General features: G+C 39.2%; 1 protein-coding gene across 2 annotated transcripts; it reads right to left on the bottom strand.

Annotated features, from left to right (window-relative positions):
* Positions 1-2,347: 2,347 nt before the first annotated feature.
* On the bottom strand, positions 2,348-18,431 carry LOC122647999. 2 transcript variants are annotated; one of them, XM_043841280.1, is made up of 2 exons: positions 18,427-18,431; positions 2,348-4,392 (listed from the first exon to the last, which is right to left on the bottom strand). In XM_043841280.1, the coding sequence occupies exon 2, from the start codon at positions 4,374-4,376 to the stop codon at positions 2,847-2,849; it is 1,530 nt and encodes a 509-aa protein (XP_043697215.1). In that variant the 5' UTR covers positions 4,377-4,392; positions 18,427-18,431; the 3' UTR covers positions 2,348-2,846. The 2 variants fall into 2 exon arrangements, with proteins under 2 accessions (XP_043697215.1, XP_043697214.1); XM_043841279.1 differs by lacking the exon at positions 18,427-18,431 and adding an exon at positions 4,478-4,491 and having other exon boundaries at positions 2,348-4,404.
* Between the last annotated feature and the right edge of the window lie 1,297 nt (positions 18,432-19,728).

Below are 19,728 nucleotides of genomic sequence, written 5' to 3'. Positions count from 1 at the left end.
GCATGGGTATGGAGAATGATGGGGCCTCCCGTATCGAGTTCGCCGATGTTTTCCAAATTGAGTTAGATGGTGAGGATCCTTGGTGGAGTGGGTGAGGAATAGAGGTGAGCCAAATTGATTAGGCTAGGGGTAGGCTTCACCCTATATAGCCAATGAGATGGGTATTGATATGGATCAATACATGGCTACAAAGGGTCGATACACGCACGCACACCCCCGACCCGTTGGACCCTAATGATCCACTTCTTCGGGTGGTCAAACTTGCATACCGTCATCATCTACTCATGGAGGTGATGGAGATGGCGAACGATCGTGGACGGCGGCGACGACAATGATGATGGTAGACGCCGATAGACTTTCAAGAATTCGAGGAGCGATAATCGATCGGAGGAGGAGATGTAGAAGACACGGCCAAAGCGATTCAATACACTGGGAGACCAGGTTTGATCATGCCACATAGGATACGGACTACAAAGCACACATCCAACATGCCTACGAGAGGAAATTGTCACCGGTTCAAAGCAGATAGGCGGTGATCGTATGGACATTGATAGCTTGTCTAGTACTATGGGAGGGTGAGTATAGGGGAAAGCGAGAGGAAGTGGCTTTTTGGGAGAGAGCTCCATCTCGAGTACAATCCATATGGGCATTTCATTGGCATTGGGGAGCATGCATCTTCTTCATCCGTTCCCAGATTTTGAGTATGACGCCTACTCACGATCGAGGACATATTAGATCATCCTTTGTCGACGTTTCTTCTCCTACCCAAGCCAGATTGTACATGCATCCGTATGGATCTTATGAGAGTGGCTCAATGACCGGTTCTTCACATTGCGATGAGCTATACCCTAGGATAAGTTACATACAGTATGTAGATGAGACCATTTACACGGAAGTTGTGGAGGACTACTCTCGTTTCTTCCAAACACTATGATGTGGCATTCATATGTCATGCAGCACGCCATCTCCATCGAGCCATAAGTGGACTCAATCCAGCACGTCATAGTTCATATTAGTAGGCAGCCAGGTACTTATAGATTTGTATTGTTGGGAGTTGGGAGGTGGAAGACTAGGGTAGTAAGGAGTCTATGACTTATGTATTGTTCACTTACTTAGGTTGTGTGTCTATGTAATATGCATTATTCACACTTCACTGTACTATGTAGTTTGTAGTAGAAACTTTAAGTCTTCAATTATTTCTTAAATAATAATTCAATATTATGTGTCTTCATCCATTATTGCATAATTTACTTGTTTTACTTGCCAATTATGTCTCATAGGACTCAAAAAATGTGTAGAATAAATAATTTTACATTAAGGGTTCGACGTTTACTACCAACCAAGGATGCAAATCCAAAACAACAAATTGGGTGCTTTTTTTTTACAATTTGAAGATTTAAATATGTTTATTCAGACTAGAACAAGCTTCCCTTAAAGTTTCGGAGCCAATCGTGGCCATTTGCTTACACACAAAAAAAAAAAAACTCGCCGAGATCTCGATCATCTCAACCTACTCAAGACACCGAGTCTAGGCGGAGTTTTCGAACTAGTTGATGATTTCATTCTGAAAATTATGATCTTCAAATATCTAACTCTTGGGAAAACAGAACCTAAAGGTTAATAACCTCCTCGGAACAAATTCAACGGCTGTATGTACCCGCTTAATGGTGGACCCATTGAACTATTAAAGATGAAGTCCATTATCTTAAGCACAAGAATTGACAGTCATTTCCCATCAATGAGAAGAAGATAAACTTCGACTACTATTGCATGCAACTTGTGAATCTGGAAATAGAAACACTTATTCATTACTTTCATTGACATGATTCATAATTCCATAGTTGTCACGGCATCTAGGTGACCGAAGGCGTCGGAGAGGGTCCAAAATCAAGCGACACCAATTAGGCAACCAAGGTGCCCGCTTAGGCTACCAAGGCGCCTGGTCGCCTAGGCGTCGCCTTGACAACTATGATAACTATGATAATTCAATTCAAGATTTCTGAAATATTTCCCTTCTCCCTCTTCCTGAGTGGTGAGCAAGAATAGAAATCCAAATTTGATTAAGTAGAGTGGCAACATTAAACAAGTACAGATAAAAATAGTAGTCTTGCGACAGTAATTCTCAATCACCCATCCAAAAAAGTTCCTCTCTAGCCTAGGTTAGACAGAATGATATAAAACAGATTAAATTATAATAGACGCATTCCACAAAATTCCCCTTCCCTTGAGAATGCGGAGTGAAAATAGAATATTAATTGGATTAAGTACACCAGCAACATTTAAAGATTAAAGAGGTGGTCTTTAGACACTCTTAATCACACATCGAAAAACTCTTTCTAGCATAGTTTAGACAGAATTATAGGAAAGAGATTAAAATATGATAAAGATCATACCTCAAATAACTGGTTTTTGAAACACAACAACCAATCCGAGTCATTTGATGTAACCAATCCACCTCCCTCAGTGCTTATGGACTCTGCACACACTGGATCTCTCAGGAGGGATCTTTACTTTGTCTTCCCCATCAATAGCAGGTTCCTCATATGCAGATTCAAGAGGCTTAAAACAATCATTTAATGCTAGATTATCTCTAGCGATCTGACTAACTTCATGATTAAGATCAGATTTTATCTGACCATTACCACAACAACTGACTGCTGCTTCTTGTTCTTCATAGGAGAACCCGCAGCAGCAATTTGATTCTTCCATCTCGAAGACACGACTGACTAATCCATCTCTCCATGATATCCGCATCTGTGACTGTGAGACATTCTCAATGCTGGAGCATGAAAAGTCTCCTTCCAAATCATTCAAAGGCTTCTGAATTTGGGCCCCATCAACAGAATTTAAAGGTGTAGCTGGGTATGAGAAGCGGGCACTCGAAGCAGGCAGTGGTGGAACATCAGCAACACCCCACATTGATGATTGACTTTGGGAGACAAATGTGTGTTGTGCAAACAGTCCACCACCGAATTAAGTTCAAGTTGATGCTCTTGATGATTGTCCCCGTCCAACCAAGACAATCCAAACCGAATAATATCTGGGCTTGAATCTGACTCTGGTGTACACATCACATTTCCACTACCCAAAGAGTCCCAAGAGAATGGAGAATTCTCTCTTCCTATATCATACCGGTATCTTCTCTCTTCTGGCGGTAAACCATCCTTGTGATTAGATGTAGTAGAAGAAGGCACAGGCGTACATGATGAAGAACAACCAATTGGAGAAACCAATGAAGGTCTCCTCTTCCCTCTACCATAGATAGTTGTAGTTGTAGCAGTACTTGCATTGTTACTGATACTACAAATATCCGAAGAAAACCCATGACGAGAGCAAGATGAAGACGGGGAATGGATTGAGGAAAATCCCAGAAACCTCCCAGATTCAGGTGAGCTTTTTCTAGAACTGCCCTTGTGATCCTCTCCCTCCTCATCACAGGGGGGCAAGAACCATTGCACTGAAGCTTCAGCAGGTACAGGAACCAAAGAAACCCTAGAAATATTGAGATGCCCCGCATCATTACTATTATCAAGGCCATCAAAAGCCCCATCTTTACAAAACACCGTATCATCTCCTACAGTGAGGAACCCTCTAGGCCTACATTTCCTCTTGTCAGTTACCCCAGAAAGAACATGACCAGCTCCAAAACAAGTAGGTGTTGAAACCACAAATGACTCACATTGGATCTCTGGAGATATTGAAGCCTGAACAGGGGGTGTCGTGTTGGTTGCTGTTGAGTTTTCTTCTTCTATATCCTTACCAGGGGTAGAATCCAAACCAGACCCCTGTGCCAACTTATTCACAGGAGTTCCTTCTTCCTTTAAATCTACTTCAGGACTCAACAATCTTGGTTCAGAAGACTCAGCTGTCTCAACTGGCTCTTTCTCTTTCAAAGCCTCTTCCTTCAAACATACCCCAGAAACCAATTCATTGACACAGGATCCATTGCCCTCAAAATGTGGTGAGGGTTTTGAATGTCGATTTGCTCGAAAGCTACGCTTTTTATTGTTTTGCCACTGATACAGACATGAGGTTCTCTTGGGTTTCTCTAGATTTCCTGAAATAGCCCCGCCGCAGGGTAGTTGTTTAGTTGGGGGTTTGGGTCTGCAGTGTGAATGGCCAGGATTTGGGGCTGATTTAGGGGTTTGGGGGAGATTTTTGGGTCTATGCAGAGGGGTTTTGGAAGAAGAGTTTGAAAGGACGAAGCTTAAACAACCTCTTGGAGCCTCAATCGACAGAGAAGAACTGCTGCTGTTGATGCTGTTTAGGTCCTTCAATGGATTCCGAGAACTAGGTTTCTTCTTACGCTCGCTCTTTAACTCGAACCCTTCCGATCCATTACAGCTCTTCTTCACTAACTTTGACACTCTACTCATTTCTCTCACTCGTCCCCTTTGTTTTCTCCGCAACTGCAAATGCCTTTGAGATCTGCAAAACGGGATTTTGAATTGGAAAAGGACAAAAAGAACAAACGAGATCTGCAACTAAAATGCCTTCACCCCTTTCAAAGCTCTTTGTTACGAAAAATGCCATCGCTTCTCACTGTGACTGTCAGGTAACGGCATTTGTCTTTGATTCTACCCTACATTTTCACTAACTTGCGCCGGGTGGCAATAACCCATCCCTGATTACTTAGAGCAGTCGTTGAAATCAAGGTGTCAAGACTCAAGAGTCGTTGAACTCAAGGGTGTATGGCAACGTTCTAAAATATATATGTTTTTTTTTATGATAAAAAGATGGATAAACATAAGTATTGTTTGTTTCTTGAGCCTCTTTAGCTAAGTTAGACACCACTAGCGAATAGAATGGATCCCCCATACCGTCAAAGCTCAAATCCTACCCTACAAAGTTAATATCCAAAAAATAATGTAAGAGCAGTCATGGCCAAGGCTTTGTAATTGAAGATGGAAGAAAATCAGTGATCTGTCAATTCGAGCACCACACTTCTTTCATCTTCAACCTTAAACGTTGAGCATGCTCGAGACCAGTATGGATACAAAATAGTTATGGCTCCAAAGGACAAGAAGTTTCGATTGATCCTGCAGTAAACAAAATAAAATGGCCATTTAGAAAGAAAAAAAAATGTAAGACCATCCAGTTATAACTACTCTGAAGATCTGGTATCCTGCACAAATTAAAACAGGGAAATTGAAGATAGGCAAATGAGAAAGAGTAGCCAATGGAACAACCTCCTCAGTTGGAGAATATACATCCTGGGAAGAGAATGAGGGGGAGGAGGGGATAACCCCAAATCTGATATCCAACTTTCAATCTTTTTTCACAACCCATACTGGATCCGGCTTCTCTGGTCCATAAACAACTTTGTTTCGAACCGACCATATAAAGTAACAAGTAATAATAAATACCTCAAAGAACCAAGTTAAAGATTGTTTATCCAGCTTAAACTTAAATGGAAAGGAGAGGCAAAAGTTTTCCAGAGAGGAATGAGACAAATACTCAATTCTCAATCCCAAAAGACCAGCAACCAAAATATGTTTAATCCAATGACATGAAAGAAATATGTGTCAGTATGATTCCACACAATTTCCACAAAGAGCACAATAGGGGTCAATCGAAAGTCATTTGTGTTAAAATTATATATGGAATATAATTTCATATTCCCTATTATGGACTAATATTAAATAAAGTGAAACTCAAGCTAATTATGGTATTGGTTTAATTAAGGGGATCATTGAGTTATATTAGGAATCCTATGTGGACTGGCTTTAGTGTGGACAGATAGATTCCTATTGGGACTGTGATGAGTCAGACCCTATAAGGATTACTATATAAAGAGAGCTAGGTCCCCCCTCTACCCATTATTACAACTTCTAATTCTCAATTGCTATTGAGGAGTGCATTCTAGTCAGAGAGAGAGATATTCAGTGTTAATCATCCCTTGCATTCGATATTCTCATCAAACTAATTACTTTGGGAATAGAGGGGAAGCGCCTAGATCTTTGGTCTTTATTTTTTCGCTGCGATCATCATCATCATGGATGCGAAACAAGGTTGGTGGTTCTATCCCTGTTTTCTATTATTTATTTGATTGTGTTCTTGAACGCCCTATGGAGATCCTGACTTTTGGGATTTTGTCCCTATTCGGATCGATTTAATCTAACATGTGGTATCAGAGACTCCATGGATCCGTTCTTGAACCTATATGGATTCAAAATAATAGATATTGCTAAGGGAATCAAAATTTTTTCAATTCGAATCAAGTTTTTTAAGGTTTTTTCAAATTTTGGCAAAACCCGTACGGACACTGGTTTTCTGCCGGATTTTTTCTCCAGCGAAAATCGAAACAGAGGACATAGGGTGGTAGAGCTCAGGATTCTGAGCATTTTGATGGGTGGATCGCCACCGGCGGCAGCGACGAGTGGATCTCACTCTTCGGCTGGATTTTTAAAAAAAAAAAAAAAGGAAATTTGAGGGTTTTGCTATCGCGCGCCTAGTACTAATTCAAAGTGATGCTAACATGCGCCGTCGGGTCGGGTCGACCCGTTAACTCAATTTTTTGACCTTGCTGAGTTGACTCGGACCGGTTGGACTAGTTTGATTGACCGGGTTTGGTCCGGATTTGACTTTGGTTTGACTGAACCAGTTTGACCATGCGGACCGGTCAAACCAGTAAAGTCAACCGCTTTTGGCCTAAAACTTTGACCGGGCTTTCTGGGGGCTACGAGACTCCGTTTGGGGTCCCATTTTTTGCGTTCGCTCTGTTTTTCTATGCTCTATACAGTGGCACCCTCTGTTTTGATCAGATATGCATATTTTAAATAATTTTGGTATTCTTTTGATGCATGCCCTTTTGTAGAATTTATCGGTTCGTTCCATTGGGAATCAAACCAATTTCGACTTCTTTGGAATACCTACCTTGATGAACAAAATTATTGGTTTTTTATGTTAGTTTTATGACATTTAAGCCCCTTATCATAAATTATAAAATAACACAAATTGTTTAAGGATGTAAGTAATTTTGAAAAATCCCAAGAGAGGGTTCCATGGGTTCGACAGGATCCAGTCGCCAAAGCGACCTTCTTTGTTGGATTTGTGAAACATCGGTCTCATACAGTTGTAATATGTCCTTCAACTTTGATGTGTGGTCATACACCCAAAGGTGGTGGTCATGTATTGGTACTTGAAGGGGTACATATACAGTATGCATGTGAATAGGCTAACCCTAGAATTCTGCACACCCAAAGGTGGTGGATTTTAAAAGTTGAGTTGTATTCCCATGGCCATTGGTATGTAGGAATTTTTACAATTACATGTTGGGAATTCAGTCCAAAGGTGTTTTCACAATGATGTGTGTAAAATTTTCATTAGCTTATAAGGTTTCAAGCTATACTTGCATCATGCTGATTATTATACTGTTCATTGTTTAAATTTTCAGTCACTTTTTCTGTCAACAATAACATGGGGTCACTATTGAGATTCTCACTGGGTCAAACTTTAAGAAGTGGAAAGAAGACATTATGTTTGCTATGGAAATGGCAGATGTGCACACGTCCCTTGTTATGGATAAACCAATGGATCTAACTGCTGATAGTACTAATGATGAAAAGTCTGTGCATGTTGCATGGCAAAAGAGTAATCGACTCAGTATACTGTCTATAAAGAGGTCGATACCGGAATACCTAAAAAATGGTATGCCTGACCAATGTACTGCCAGGGAATTGCTAGATGCAATTTCCAAGAGATATAAAGTTTCATCGAATACTGAGATTGGGACACTTCTGCAAGGATTATTTAATATGAAATATGATGGTTCTGGGGGTGTTAGGGATTACATTATTACGATGGTTGATTACCAAACTAAACTCAAGGCCTTGAACATTCCTCTTTCAGATGCCCTAATTGTCCATCAAGCCCTAAATACCCTACCTTCTGAATTTGGCATCATTCAAACTAACTACATTTTCCAAGATGGAGTCTGGAGTATTAATGATCTAATTTCTAGGATTGTTTCGAGGAAGAGAAATCGAAGAAAGATAAAAAAGCTCTTTGGCACATTTTACTTCCAAAGTCAGTAAGAGTAAAAAGTCTAACAACCATACTCATAAGTCTGTCAATAAACAGTCCGATTAGACTAACAATTTGGGACCCAAGAAAGACTCTTTGAAAAAAGAGAGTGATAGCTGCTTCTTTTGTAAGAAGAAGGGTCACATAAAGAAGGACTGCGACAATTACAAAGCTTGGTTACTCAAGCCTAAGCAGCCATCAGGTAATGATTCTTTGGCTTTTGTTTATGAATCCAATCTATCAGAAGTCCCATCTAGTTCTTGGTGGCTAGATAGCGGTGCAACTAACCATGTTGCTTTTACCATACGAGGGTTCATAAATCGGAGGAGGCCAAACAAGGATGAATCAAGGCGATCGTAGGAAACGATGGACATTCGACATAGAGTTCGTGGGAGATGTCATTTTATTATTAGATTCTGGTTTTAATTTGACTTTAAAGAACACTTTTTATGTACCGTCCTTCAGGCAAAATTTAATTTCGGTTTCAGTTTTGGATATTAGTGGTTATCATTTTGAAATAAAGAATAGTATGGTTAATTTGCTTTTTAATTCAAGTAAAGTTGGCTCCTACCTTATGTCCAATGGATTGTACAGATTGTGTTTGTCTCCCAATGATATCTACGTCTCCTATAATGTTGAAAGCGTTGTTTTCAAAAGAACCTTACCTAAAGAACGGTCTTTCACATTGTGGCATAAGAGGCTAGGTCATATTTCTAAGGCAAGAGTGGAAAAGCTGATAAAGTCTGATAACCTACCTACTCTCGAAAGTGATCTAGAAACTTATGTAGACTGTTGTAAGGGAAAGATGACCAAAATAAAGAACAAAACTGCAGTCCGTAGTTCTGACCTGTTGGAGGTCATTCACACTGACATCAGTGGTCCCTATTCAGCCACATTGTGTAGAAATTTTTATTTCATCACTTTTACAGATGACTATTCCCGATATGGATTCCTGTACTTAATTAAAGAAAAGTCTGAATCGCTTGACAAGTTTAAGATTTTTAGGACTGAAGTTGAGAAACAGTTAAGAAAAGTTATTAAAATTGTTAGATCTGATCATGGGGGTGAGTATTATGGTAGACATGGCGATGCTGGACAGCTTAAGGGCTCGTTTGTCAAATACCTTGAAGACTCTGGAATAGTTAGTCAATTTACTATGCCAAGAAGTCCTGAATAAAATGGGGTCACCGAAAAGCGTAACCACACCCTTATGGACATGGTGAGGAGTATGGTTAGTAGGATAAATTTACCTAAGTTCTTATGGGGTGAAGCCTTGAAAACTGCTCTTTAAATTCTTAACCGTGTACCTACTAAAGCCACTCCTCTTACACCTTTTGAGTTGTGGACCGACCGTAAACCCAGTTTATACCATCTTAGAGTTTGGGGGTGCCTTGCAGAAGTGAAGTTGTATAATCCGATTTTAAATAAGTTGGATCCTAAGACTACTCGTTGCTACTTTGTCATGACCCGTTATTCAAAGGGATATAAATTTTATAATCCTGCGGAGGCACTAGGATTGTGGAGTTACGAGAGCAAGTTTCTAGAATTTGATGTGGCGAAAAGAATGATTGTTCTCGGACTGTTCAAGATAGTCACATGGTTGGTACATCAGTACCTATTCTTCTACCAATTCGAGCGGATGTGGGGCATCTTGCACCATTGGTTACACTGCTGGAGTTTAGGAGCCTGATATTGATATGGTCCCGACATTCATGTAGCACCTAATGAGATTCCTCTTATTCAGATGCGGTTGAGGATCCTATCATTGATGCGATTCTAGTTGAGATTCCTTAGATTCAGTTGAGGCGGTGGTGGCACCATTACGAGAGATCCATCGGAGGAGAAAGTCGGTTATATCATCTATCTATGAGGTCTATCTGGGAGAACATTACTATGACATTGGTTATGTGATTGATCCGGTTACTTATTCAGGTGCTATTTCTAGTCCTCAGTCAGATTTGTGGTTAGATGCGATGAGAGATGAAATACAATCGATGAAACATATTGATGTCTGGGAGCTTGTTGATTTACCTAAAGGTTGTAAGCCCATTGGTTGCAAATGGGTATATAAAACCAAAAGGGATTCCAAAGAAAAAGTTGAGAAGTTTAAAGCCAGACTGATAGCCAAGGGATTCACTCAGAGAGAGGGAGTAGACTATAACGGGACTTTTTCTCCAGTCTCTTCGAAGGATTCTTTCAGGGTGATCATGACATTGGTAGCTCATTTTGATATGGAGCTGCATCAGATGGATGTTAAAACCGTCTTTCTCAATGGCAATCTTGATGAGGAAGTCTATATGGTTCAGCCTGAGGGTTTTGCAGTGGATGATTCAGATCATCTTATGTATAGACTTAAGAAGTTTATCTACGGTCTCAAACAAGCTTCTAGGCAGTGGTATCTGAAGTTTGACAGTGTTGTGATTTCATTTGGTTTTGTGGAAAACAAAGTGGATCAGTGTATATATCACAAGGTTAGTGGGAGCAAATTCTGTTTTCACATTCTTTATGTGGATGACATCCTGCTTGCAAGCAGTGACCTAGGGATGTTACATAATACAAAGCAACTATTATCTAGGAAATTTGACATGAAGGACCTTGGTGAGGCTTCTTTTGTTCTTGGCATTAAGATTTATAGGGATCGTTCTCGTGTATATTAAGTCTTTCTTTTCTCGAGGGCTTATGTTGATCGTGTTCGGAGAGGTTCAGAGGTTTGGATTGCAAACTTGGGAATGTTCCTGTTCTCAAGGGTGACAAACTGAGTTCAACACAGTGCCCGAAAAATGAAGCTAAGAGGGATGAAATGAAGAAGGTGCCTTATGCTAGCGCACTTGGTAGTATCATGTATGCTCAGTGTCACTGCAGATCGGATATTGCTTTTATGACGGGACTTCTTGGCGGTATCGATCGGATCCTGGTCTTAGCCACTGGGTTGCTGCCAAAAAAATATTGAGGTACTTAAAGGGGACAAAAGATTATATGCTAACTTACAGACACGTTTCTGAACTCAAGCTAATGGGGTATACAGACTTTGACTTTGTTGGCTGTGAGGATGACAGGAAATCCACATCAGGTTATGTTTTCTTGATGGCAGGAGGGGCAGTATCATGGAAGAGTAAAAAGGAAACATTGGTGACCACTTCGACTATGCAGGCAGAGTTTGTAGCATGCTAAGGGGCTACTACTCAGGCTATTTGGCTCAAGAATCTTATAAAGGAGTTGACCATTGTAGCTTTTGTGGATAGATCCATCCAGATATACTGTGATAACAGCTCTACTGTGTTGGTTATAAACAACAATAAAGGTCTTAGAGGGTCTAAACACATGGAGGTCAAGTATTTGACCATAAAGGAGACAGTAAAGAAAGGTGACATTACAGTGGAGCATATCGGTACAAATGATATGGTTGCAGATCCCCTAACCAAAGGTCTTCGCCCTTGTGTTTTTGAGAGACATGTCATGAGCATGGGCTTTGTTGCATCATGGGATACGATTGGTTAGTGGGAGTTTGTTTTATTTTGCTTCATTGTAATTTAAAATTTCTTTTCATCTGTATTTTTACCTTATGGTAAACTTTTGTTTGTATATATGAGTTGTCATTGCGTGCAGTTTCTTTTAAACACATGGGTGTTTTATTTATTGACATGATATATATGTTTCTGGTTTTATAGTCTTAAGGAATGTGTTAACCTTAAGTAAGGCTAGGGTATTAAGTTATTAGCCTAAAGGTATGTTTTGTGACACATAAAGTATAAGTCAAATTATTTCTGATGAGACATATAGATTCGTTGGAATCATAAAGATTATTTCTCTAGTGAGTCTGTGCCACTTAAAGAAGAGAAATTTTGGACTGACAAATGGATAATACATAAGGAATCACTATGTGAGTATTATCTCGTTGCCACACTACCACATTACATCCATGTTAGTAGAGTTGAGGGCTCTCGTGACCATGAAAGGCTCTGTGTCGCTTGATCATAGATATAGTTACCGCCATGATTCGGTGTCTAAAACTCTATGGGACAGGATTGATTTCTAATACGACCTCTAGACCAATTTGTTTTAAAAGGTGCACATAAAGTTTTTCTTAAAGGGTTGTTAGCCTATGATTTGTTTTGGTTAAAACTATTTTAAATCTCTTTAAAAATGTGTGATTTAATATAAGTCCAAGTGAGAGAATATTATAATTATATATGGAATATAATTCTATATTTCCTATTATGGCCTAATATTAAATAAAATGACACTCAGGCTAATTATGGTATTGGTCTAATTAAGGGGGTCATTGAGTTATATTAGGAATCTTATGTGGACTGGCTTTAGTGTAGGCAGATAGATTTCTATTGGAACTGTGATGAGTCAGACCCTATAAGGATTACTATATAAAGAGAGCTAGGTCCCCCCTCTACCTATTATTAAAACTTCTAATTCTCAATTGCTATTGAGGAGTGCATTCTAGTCAAAGAGGGAGATATTCAGTGTTAATCATCCATTGCATTCTGTATTCTCATCAAGCCAGTTACTTTGGGAATAGAGGGGAAGCGCCTAGATCTTTGGTCTTTATTTTTCGCTACGATCATCGTCATCATGGATCCGAAACAAGGTTGGTGGTTCTATCCCTGTTTTCTATTATTTATTTGATTGTGTTCTTGAACGCCCTATGGAGATCTTGACTTTTGGGATTTTATCCCTATTCGGATCGATTTAATCTAACAATTTAGAGAGAAGTTTCCTTGATTGGAAGTCTTGCATTTAACACACGCCATAAAAAAGATTTAAAGTTAGGATGTAACTTAAGCTTCCAAAAGAATTTCCACCAGGTGGAAAGATAAATTTTATGACTAGGGGTTAAACAAGTCAAAGGTCTAGCAGCAAGTTTAGTACTAAAAATACCATTCTTGGCCAAAGTACACCATCATCTATCATCAGAATCTGACAAATTAATTTTATGAATATGGAAAGAGACTTTCTTTGGAAGTGTAGCATCAAGGAGTCTAGGGTTCCACACAGAGTTAAAGATAAATTTGTCAATTTTGTCTGTATGGCTTCAAGTATCTATCGATGACGGTATAGAATACTTAGGAAGAGAAGGGATCGATCCAAGGATCAATCCAAAAAAAAGGTAGAACTACCATACCATTCCCAATCTTTCTGATTAAAATCTTTTTGAATGAAGGAATAATATGATTAATACTATTCCATGTCCAGGAACCTTTTTTGAAACTATTTTAGGATAAAAAAAGGATGATGTGGGAAAATAACGGACTCTAAGGACACGAGTCCAGAGGGATGAGTGATCAGTTAGTAATCGCCAACCCAGCTTCATCAGTAAGGCCTTATTGTGATTTTTAGCCTTACGGAAGCCAAGGCCCCCATTAGATTTTGGAACACACATCTTATCCCAAGCAATAAGAGTGGGTTTTTTTTTTTTTTTTTTGAGCCACAGTTACCAAGTTAGAAATTTAAACAAATAGAATCAATACTTCGACAAATTTTAAGAAGAAATTCAAAACAATTCATCAGATCAGCAGGAGTAGAGGCAAGAACTGATTGTATTAAGACACTTCGCCTTGCATAAGAAAGAAACCTAGATTTCCATAAAGAAAGTTTGTTTTGAATTCTCTGCACCACACCATCAAGTTCTTTTACTTTGGACTTGTCATGAAACAGTTTAGTCCTCAAGTAGATAGAATCCTTTGACATTTCCTTGATACCAATCACAGAACAGAGGGAAGCCCTATCCAAAGGGAAAACATTCCTACTGAAATGCACTCCACTCTGAAATATTGATTCTTCTATTTTTCTATTGGCCAAATGTTTTCTGTGCCGGGAGCGCAGGCTGCGCCCAGACACATGAGGGTGGGCAAAATGACCATCCTACCCCCCTGAATGGTTGGAATACCCAGCCCATGTGTCTAGGCGCAAGCTGCGCTGCGGCACAGAGAACATCAGCCCTGTCTATTTTTAATAAAAATTAGAAAAAATCTGTTATGGCATCATCCGATTGCTTTTTCTACTTTGTTTTTTAAATGGACTGGACACTAGAATCAATTTTGGGTCTATTTGAGAAATACCAACATGACGTTTCTCTCATTTGAGAATCGATTCTGCCAAATATGATGAAATGAATTTTAACATAAGTGGATCAGAGGCATTTAGGAGATTTGCCTGGAAAACATAACATTGTCTCATAAACTCTCTCAATCTCTCGACTTCTCTCCATATTCCCTCTCTAAACTCGATCTCCTTCAACCCTAGGGTTTCACAAAGCTGCAGTGGAGAATTGTATACATCAATGAAGATCGTTGAACTCTCTCTCTCTCTCTCTCTCTTGACTTCTCTTGCGGTACCACATGTCATAGTTAGATCCATCCAACTTGTCCCTTTTGGTAACGTCAGCAACAACAGTCTTGGTGACCACCACTACATTCAACATGTACAAGGGAATGTTTAGTAAACGTTTGGGATTCATTCAAGAAACCCTGATTAAAATTAATGGTCTCATATTCCACACGCTGAGACCAAGAACTTCACTAAATTTAGTAGCCAAATCTCACTTTTGTGTGGATTATAGGCATATGATTTTAACCGATTTTGAATGAAAAAAATGGAAGAATAGGCATCTCCAAACCACATAAAAAAATGCGTCCTACAACTAGTGCGCAAGGATTCCATTCAAGGAACCCCAATTTTGGTACTTAAAGTAACACGTCAAATTAATCTAAGAACGCAACACGCAGTGCGGAGGCTCTTCTTTACATGACTTCTCAAAAAATTTAAAAAATTAAATACAACTAACATTGTTACATCTCAAATTCCAACTACATGACTACTAGGAAACGCTGCACTTTGCATCACATTCGAATATTAACTCTAATGCACATACAAAAAGAATGTCCCCTACACAAGTACTAAAGAAATCTCCATCCCATAAAAATACAAATTCAGCTCATGGATTATTTAGGTGGAGACAAACCATCCATCCCTAATGGACCAAGTCATGTTAGGTCAATACCGCCAATGGAGCGTATTATTAACATATCAATTGATTGATATCATTTTAAAAAATTCCCAATCAATAATTAAAAATTTAGGGATGAGAAGAAAGATCACACTTCTTTCACTTAAAATCTTTCTTTCTCTTTTCTTGTTAATATCTTTATTGTTAATGTGCATCATCCCAAACGATCAAAGTCTAAAGAACAAATGACTTGCACTCATAACAAGAAAAATCACTCTCTTCTTGAATGGGACCAAAAAAAATTCCTATTGAACTTGGAAAAGATATGGGGAAATAAAAGAGGAGATTTGGAGATTCCCTTTCAATCCCATCTTCTTTCACCAAAAATCCCAAAATAAAGAGAGAGATTACATGAAATAAAAAAAAATTAAAACAAATTATGATTCATAGGGTTAGGGCAGCACATAGCCACAGTGGCCGCGGGCCGTTGGCTACTACTACCGTCGCTAAGTGCCCACAGGCATGCACGCCTTGCCTACACACAGTCGTGGCCTGTTGTCACACCCCGGCCCGGTTAGTAAGGGCAAGGTGTGACCGGATGCTAACTGGCACCCAAACAATCCTCCAGGATTATAAGTGCAGTACTCCCATTTATAGTTCATCAAACACAGTAAATCATCGCAGCGGAAGAGAAATAAACAGTAATAATAACAACAATAAATAAAGAAATCAAGTGATAACTAGATATGTATATTAATTGAACTTTGTATTACAGTGATAATGTTCTCACAAGATACTTCCCAACAAAAGTACAACAGTATCTGTAAAGTATACTACACAAAAGAAATTTATAAATACAAAAAGTAATAGCCTGCTCCATCAGGCCAATCACGCGAACGCGCAAACATCACATCCACAGGACGCTTCATGAACTTCAAACTCCTGCACCGTACGACCCTCATTGGTGTGAAAGTCTGAAGTAGAAATAAAACTATCATCTGGTTTCTTAGAACCAGCAGCACTATCTGAAAAAGAAAAGGTACCAACGGGGGTGAGCTCCACTGAGCCCAGCAAGGGAAACATGCAAACATGTGCATATAGTCCATGATGCATGACCTAAAACTTAGAATGCTCCTAGCATCAATTCTAGGTCTCATGAGGTATAAATGCTACTGTAATAGGTATGATATTCTCAGTCACGGAATGAACTCATCGATCTTCCCAAAAATACCACTCTACTACGGTGGGGACCCGCCAGTTCTGGAATGAACTCATCAAACCCCAACGAACCCCCAATGATAACCCTACTGTTTGTTCCCATTCTGGTATATACCCTTCAGAGCTAGGATAGTGAATGGCATTCTGGTATGTACCATTCAGACCTGCCACAGGTTATCCAACACCTCACCCCTATTGGCAAGGGTCGTAGCATTGGGTTCATGCCAGTCCTAACCATATGCATACTTTCATGATGGCATATGAATCATTATCAAATAAGAGAGTATTTTATTTCTATTCAACAATAATAATAACAACATCAATTCAAGAACATAAGTAATTTTTATGCATATGCATCATGTAATGCATCCTAGTAACATGCATCATCTAATACAAAGAAGGAAAAAGATATAAAACTATATGAACAGTATGATAATATGTTGCATGACATGGCAAACATTAACAAACAGAAATTAATCCAACAAACACACTGAAATTAAGTCAAATCCCCTTACCTGTATTGGAGAAATATCCTAGCCAAATGAAGCTCCAATGCACTCAAACTACCCCACCACTTGATGATATTATAGCCTATATAAACATTATACATCATGTATTAGGTCTAACATAGCCCTGAGTAAAAGCCCCAAGCATACAAGAATCAAAACTAGGTCTGTGGGTAGAATCGGATTCAGAGCTGGCTGAATCCAGTGGCCAAACTAGTGGCTGTTTTAGGTATTGTTTTTGCCGGATTAAACCTTGCATAGGTCTCCATCACCCAAATTGAATTAGGGCTATATAAGGGTATAGTCTTGGGTCTAAAATGACCCACTTGCATGTTGCATCCATGCAATGGTTGAAATCCTAGAAAGGATTAAAGGAAATTTCTGAGTTTTATAGGTAAATGGGCAGGTATGTATGGAACTAAAAGGATTAGGGTTCTAATGGGTTGGGTGATGACCTTGAATGGTAGGTTGGTCAAATTAAGTTAGGGTTTAGGGTCATTAACAACCCCTAACTTAGGGTTTCTTATGCTAGGGCTGGTATGGGTTATGAACCTAGCTGAAACCAAAGAAAAAAAGGAAGAGATTGACTTTTCAGCATGGCTTTGGTGACCTACCAAGCTATTTCCACGTCCAATTTTGGGATTATACCATCAATTATCGAATCCCTTAGGTTTGGGCTTAAATGAATTACAAACTCAAGAAGAATTCAGCAAGAAATCAGAGAAGAGATTGAGAAATCAGAGTTGGGGTTGGGTTATCTACCTAAATTTGGGTAGAGATGATGGTGGCAGCCCCAATTCCAAGCTCCAAGTGAAATCCCCAAGTTCCAAATGATCAAACCCTAGCTTTCCTTCTCTTCTCTTCTTCCTCCTTCTCTTTTCTCTTCTTTCTCCTAAGCTGAATTCGTTTATTAGCCTTAGATAGGAAATGAAGTGAATAAAAGCTAAGTCTTATATTTATAGTAAGACCCTACTAAGGAGTGTTTGGTTTGGGTTAGGTAGAATCAGTTTTAGGAAATGTGTTTCTCAAAACAAATTTTAAAAATAATTATTTACTTAATTCAAATTTTTAAGTTATGATTTAAGCCTTAATAGGCCATAATGGTGGGCCCGAGTATGCTGGCAAACAGGCAGCTCCTGAATACAGTTTGGTGTGGGTTCCACTAGGGAAAAATTACCATTCTACCCCTAATACATTAATAAGTAAACATCTAGTAGACCCCCTGAGGTTTGTTGACCTATCTTATAGCCCCCCAGGAACTAAAACCTTACTTACGGACCCAAAAACCGGACGAAAAACTCATTCCGCTATAGAAAATGGGTGAATGGATGATGTCAGCAAGTCATAAAAAGGTAAAAGTCCAAATTACCCTTCTCCTAATCCCTAATCCATCATCTTTCCACTTTACTCTTCTTTCTCTTCTTCCTCTGCTAGGTTTGAAAGAGAAGAACAACGTCGTTTTCACCAGTGCCATCATCTTCTTCATCTCTTCCTCTGTTGTGCACCGTCGTTGTCACCACTACCGTGAGGAAGCACTATGAAGGACCACCGCCATCCTCTTCTTCACCTCTATTATTTTGTTCACATAAGGACTATAAAGGACTGTGAAGGACCACCTCTACTGTGAAGGACCACCGCCATACTGCGACTTCCTCGAGCCTCAGCTCTTTCTATTTCTCTCTCGCTCTCTGTCCCCTCTTTCGCCATCCACTAAGGTACTCTCTCTCTCTCTGTCTTACTCTCTCATTCTGTTTCAGTATGATGCTCTATTACATTTCTCTGTGAGCTTTTACTTGATTCTGTTCCTGGAAGTTAAATTTAAGGTGAATTAGATGATCTGGTTTTTCGTGTTGATGAAATTCATTTCTAATCACTATAACCTTATTAGTCTGGAGCCTAATCTACATGTTTGGGATCTAAATTTGGGTTTTGGAGTTAAAAAGATTAATCTAGTGGCCATGGATTGAGGTTCAAGAATACCCACCTCGCAATTTCCAAACCCTTCCCTCACCCACAAAATAAAAGATGCAATTGGAGAAGCTGTCAATATGCCATGCTGCTCACTGATGAATTGGTACTTAGAATAATCCATACCTTTGACCGGTAGCAGCCAAATGATCATATTGATCCCAAAATTCTATCCTTCTGATTAAAGGCTCCAAATGATTGCCTTCATTAGATTGAAATTTTTTATAATTGGCCTTTTTGTACTGATTGGATTGTCCAAAAGTACGATAGAATAAATGTTATAAGCTTAGATTAAAAGTTGTAGAGTATTTAGTTATATATGGTTTGTGCTTTGCAGAATTGCAGGAAGCATATTTGGGCTCACTTTGTCAATTGTACAGCAATGTCTGTGTTACATGAAGTTGAGTACAATTGGTATATGGTAAAGGAAACAAAATTTGTTGACAAGGATACATATGGCTACTTGGACATGATCTCGGACATATACAATGGAGTAATCAAACATGTCCCTACAGGACATGATGTGACCTTTAAGGTGAAAGCTATATTCCCAAATAATGATGAAACATTGTTGACAAATGATGCAGATGTCTATAACATATATGATGACTTTGGGGTGAATACAATTAGACTGTTTGTTTATGATCTGGAACATAGCTTGTCTGACACTGAAGGAGTGTATACAATCAATGGGCACCCCAATCACATTGTTTACAGAGAACAACCTCGGTCAGCTAGAAGGGAAAAATAACTAGTGAGAAGGGGTCCAGTTGTATGTAGGGCTACTACCAGTGCCACTTGTAGTGGTAATGGGACTGCTGCTGCTACTGCTAATGCTAAACCTACTGGTAATGATAATTCAAGGGCTAGTAGTGTTGCCATTGGATATACAGGGAGTCCTAATAGAACTGATTTAACTACTTTGGGGTTGAAGGATAATTATGAGGTTGCTGAGAAAGTAGCATGTACCAGAATGGGTTTGACAAAAGATGTTGATGTTGGTAGCCAGAGTGATGGTATTGATGATGAATGGGCACATAATAGTGATAATGA

This window comes from Telopea speciosissima, unplaced genomic scaffold (assembly GCF_018873765.1).
Source record: "Telopea speciosissima isolate NSW1024214 ecotype Mountain lineage unplaced genomic scaffold, Tspe_v1 Tspe_v1.0354, whole genome shotgun sequence".
In the NCBI taxonomy this organism is placed as follows: Eukaryota; Viridiplantae; Streptophyta; class Magnoliopsida; order Proteales; family Proteaceae; genus Telopea; species Telopea speciosissima.
The sequence above is the reverse complement of the archived record's forward strand: the minus strand, read 5'-3'. Positions and strand labels throughout refer to the sequence as shown.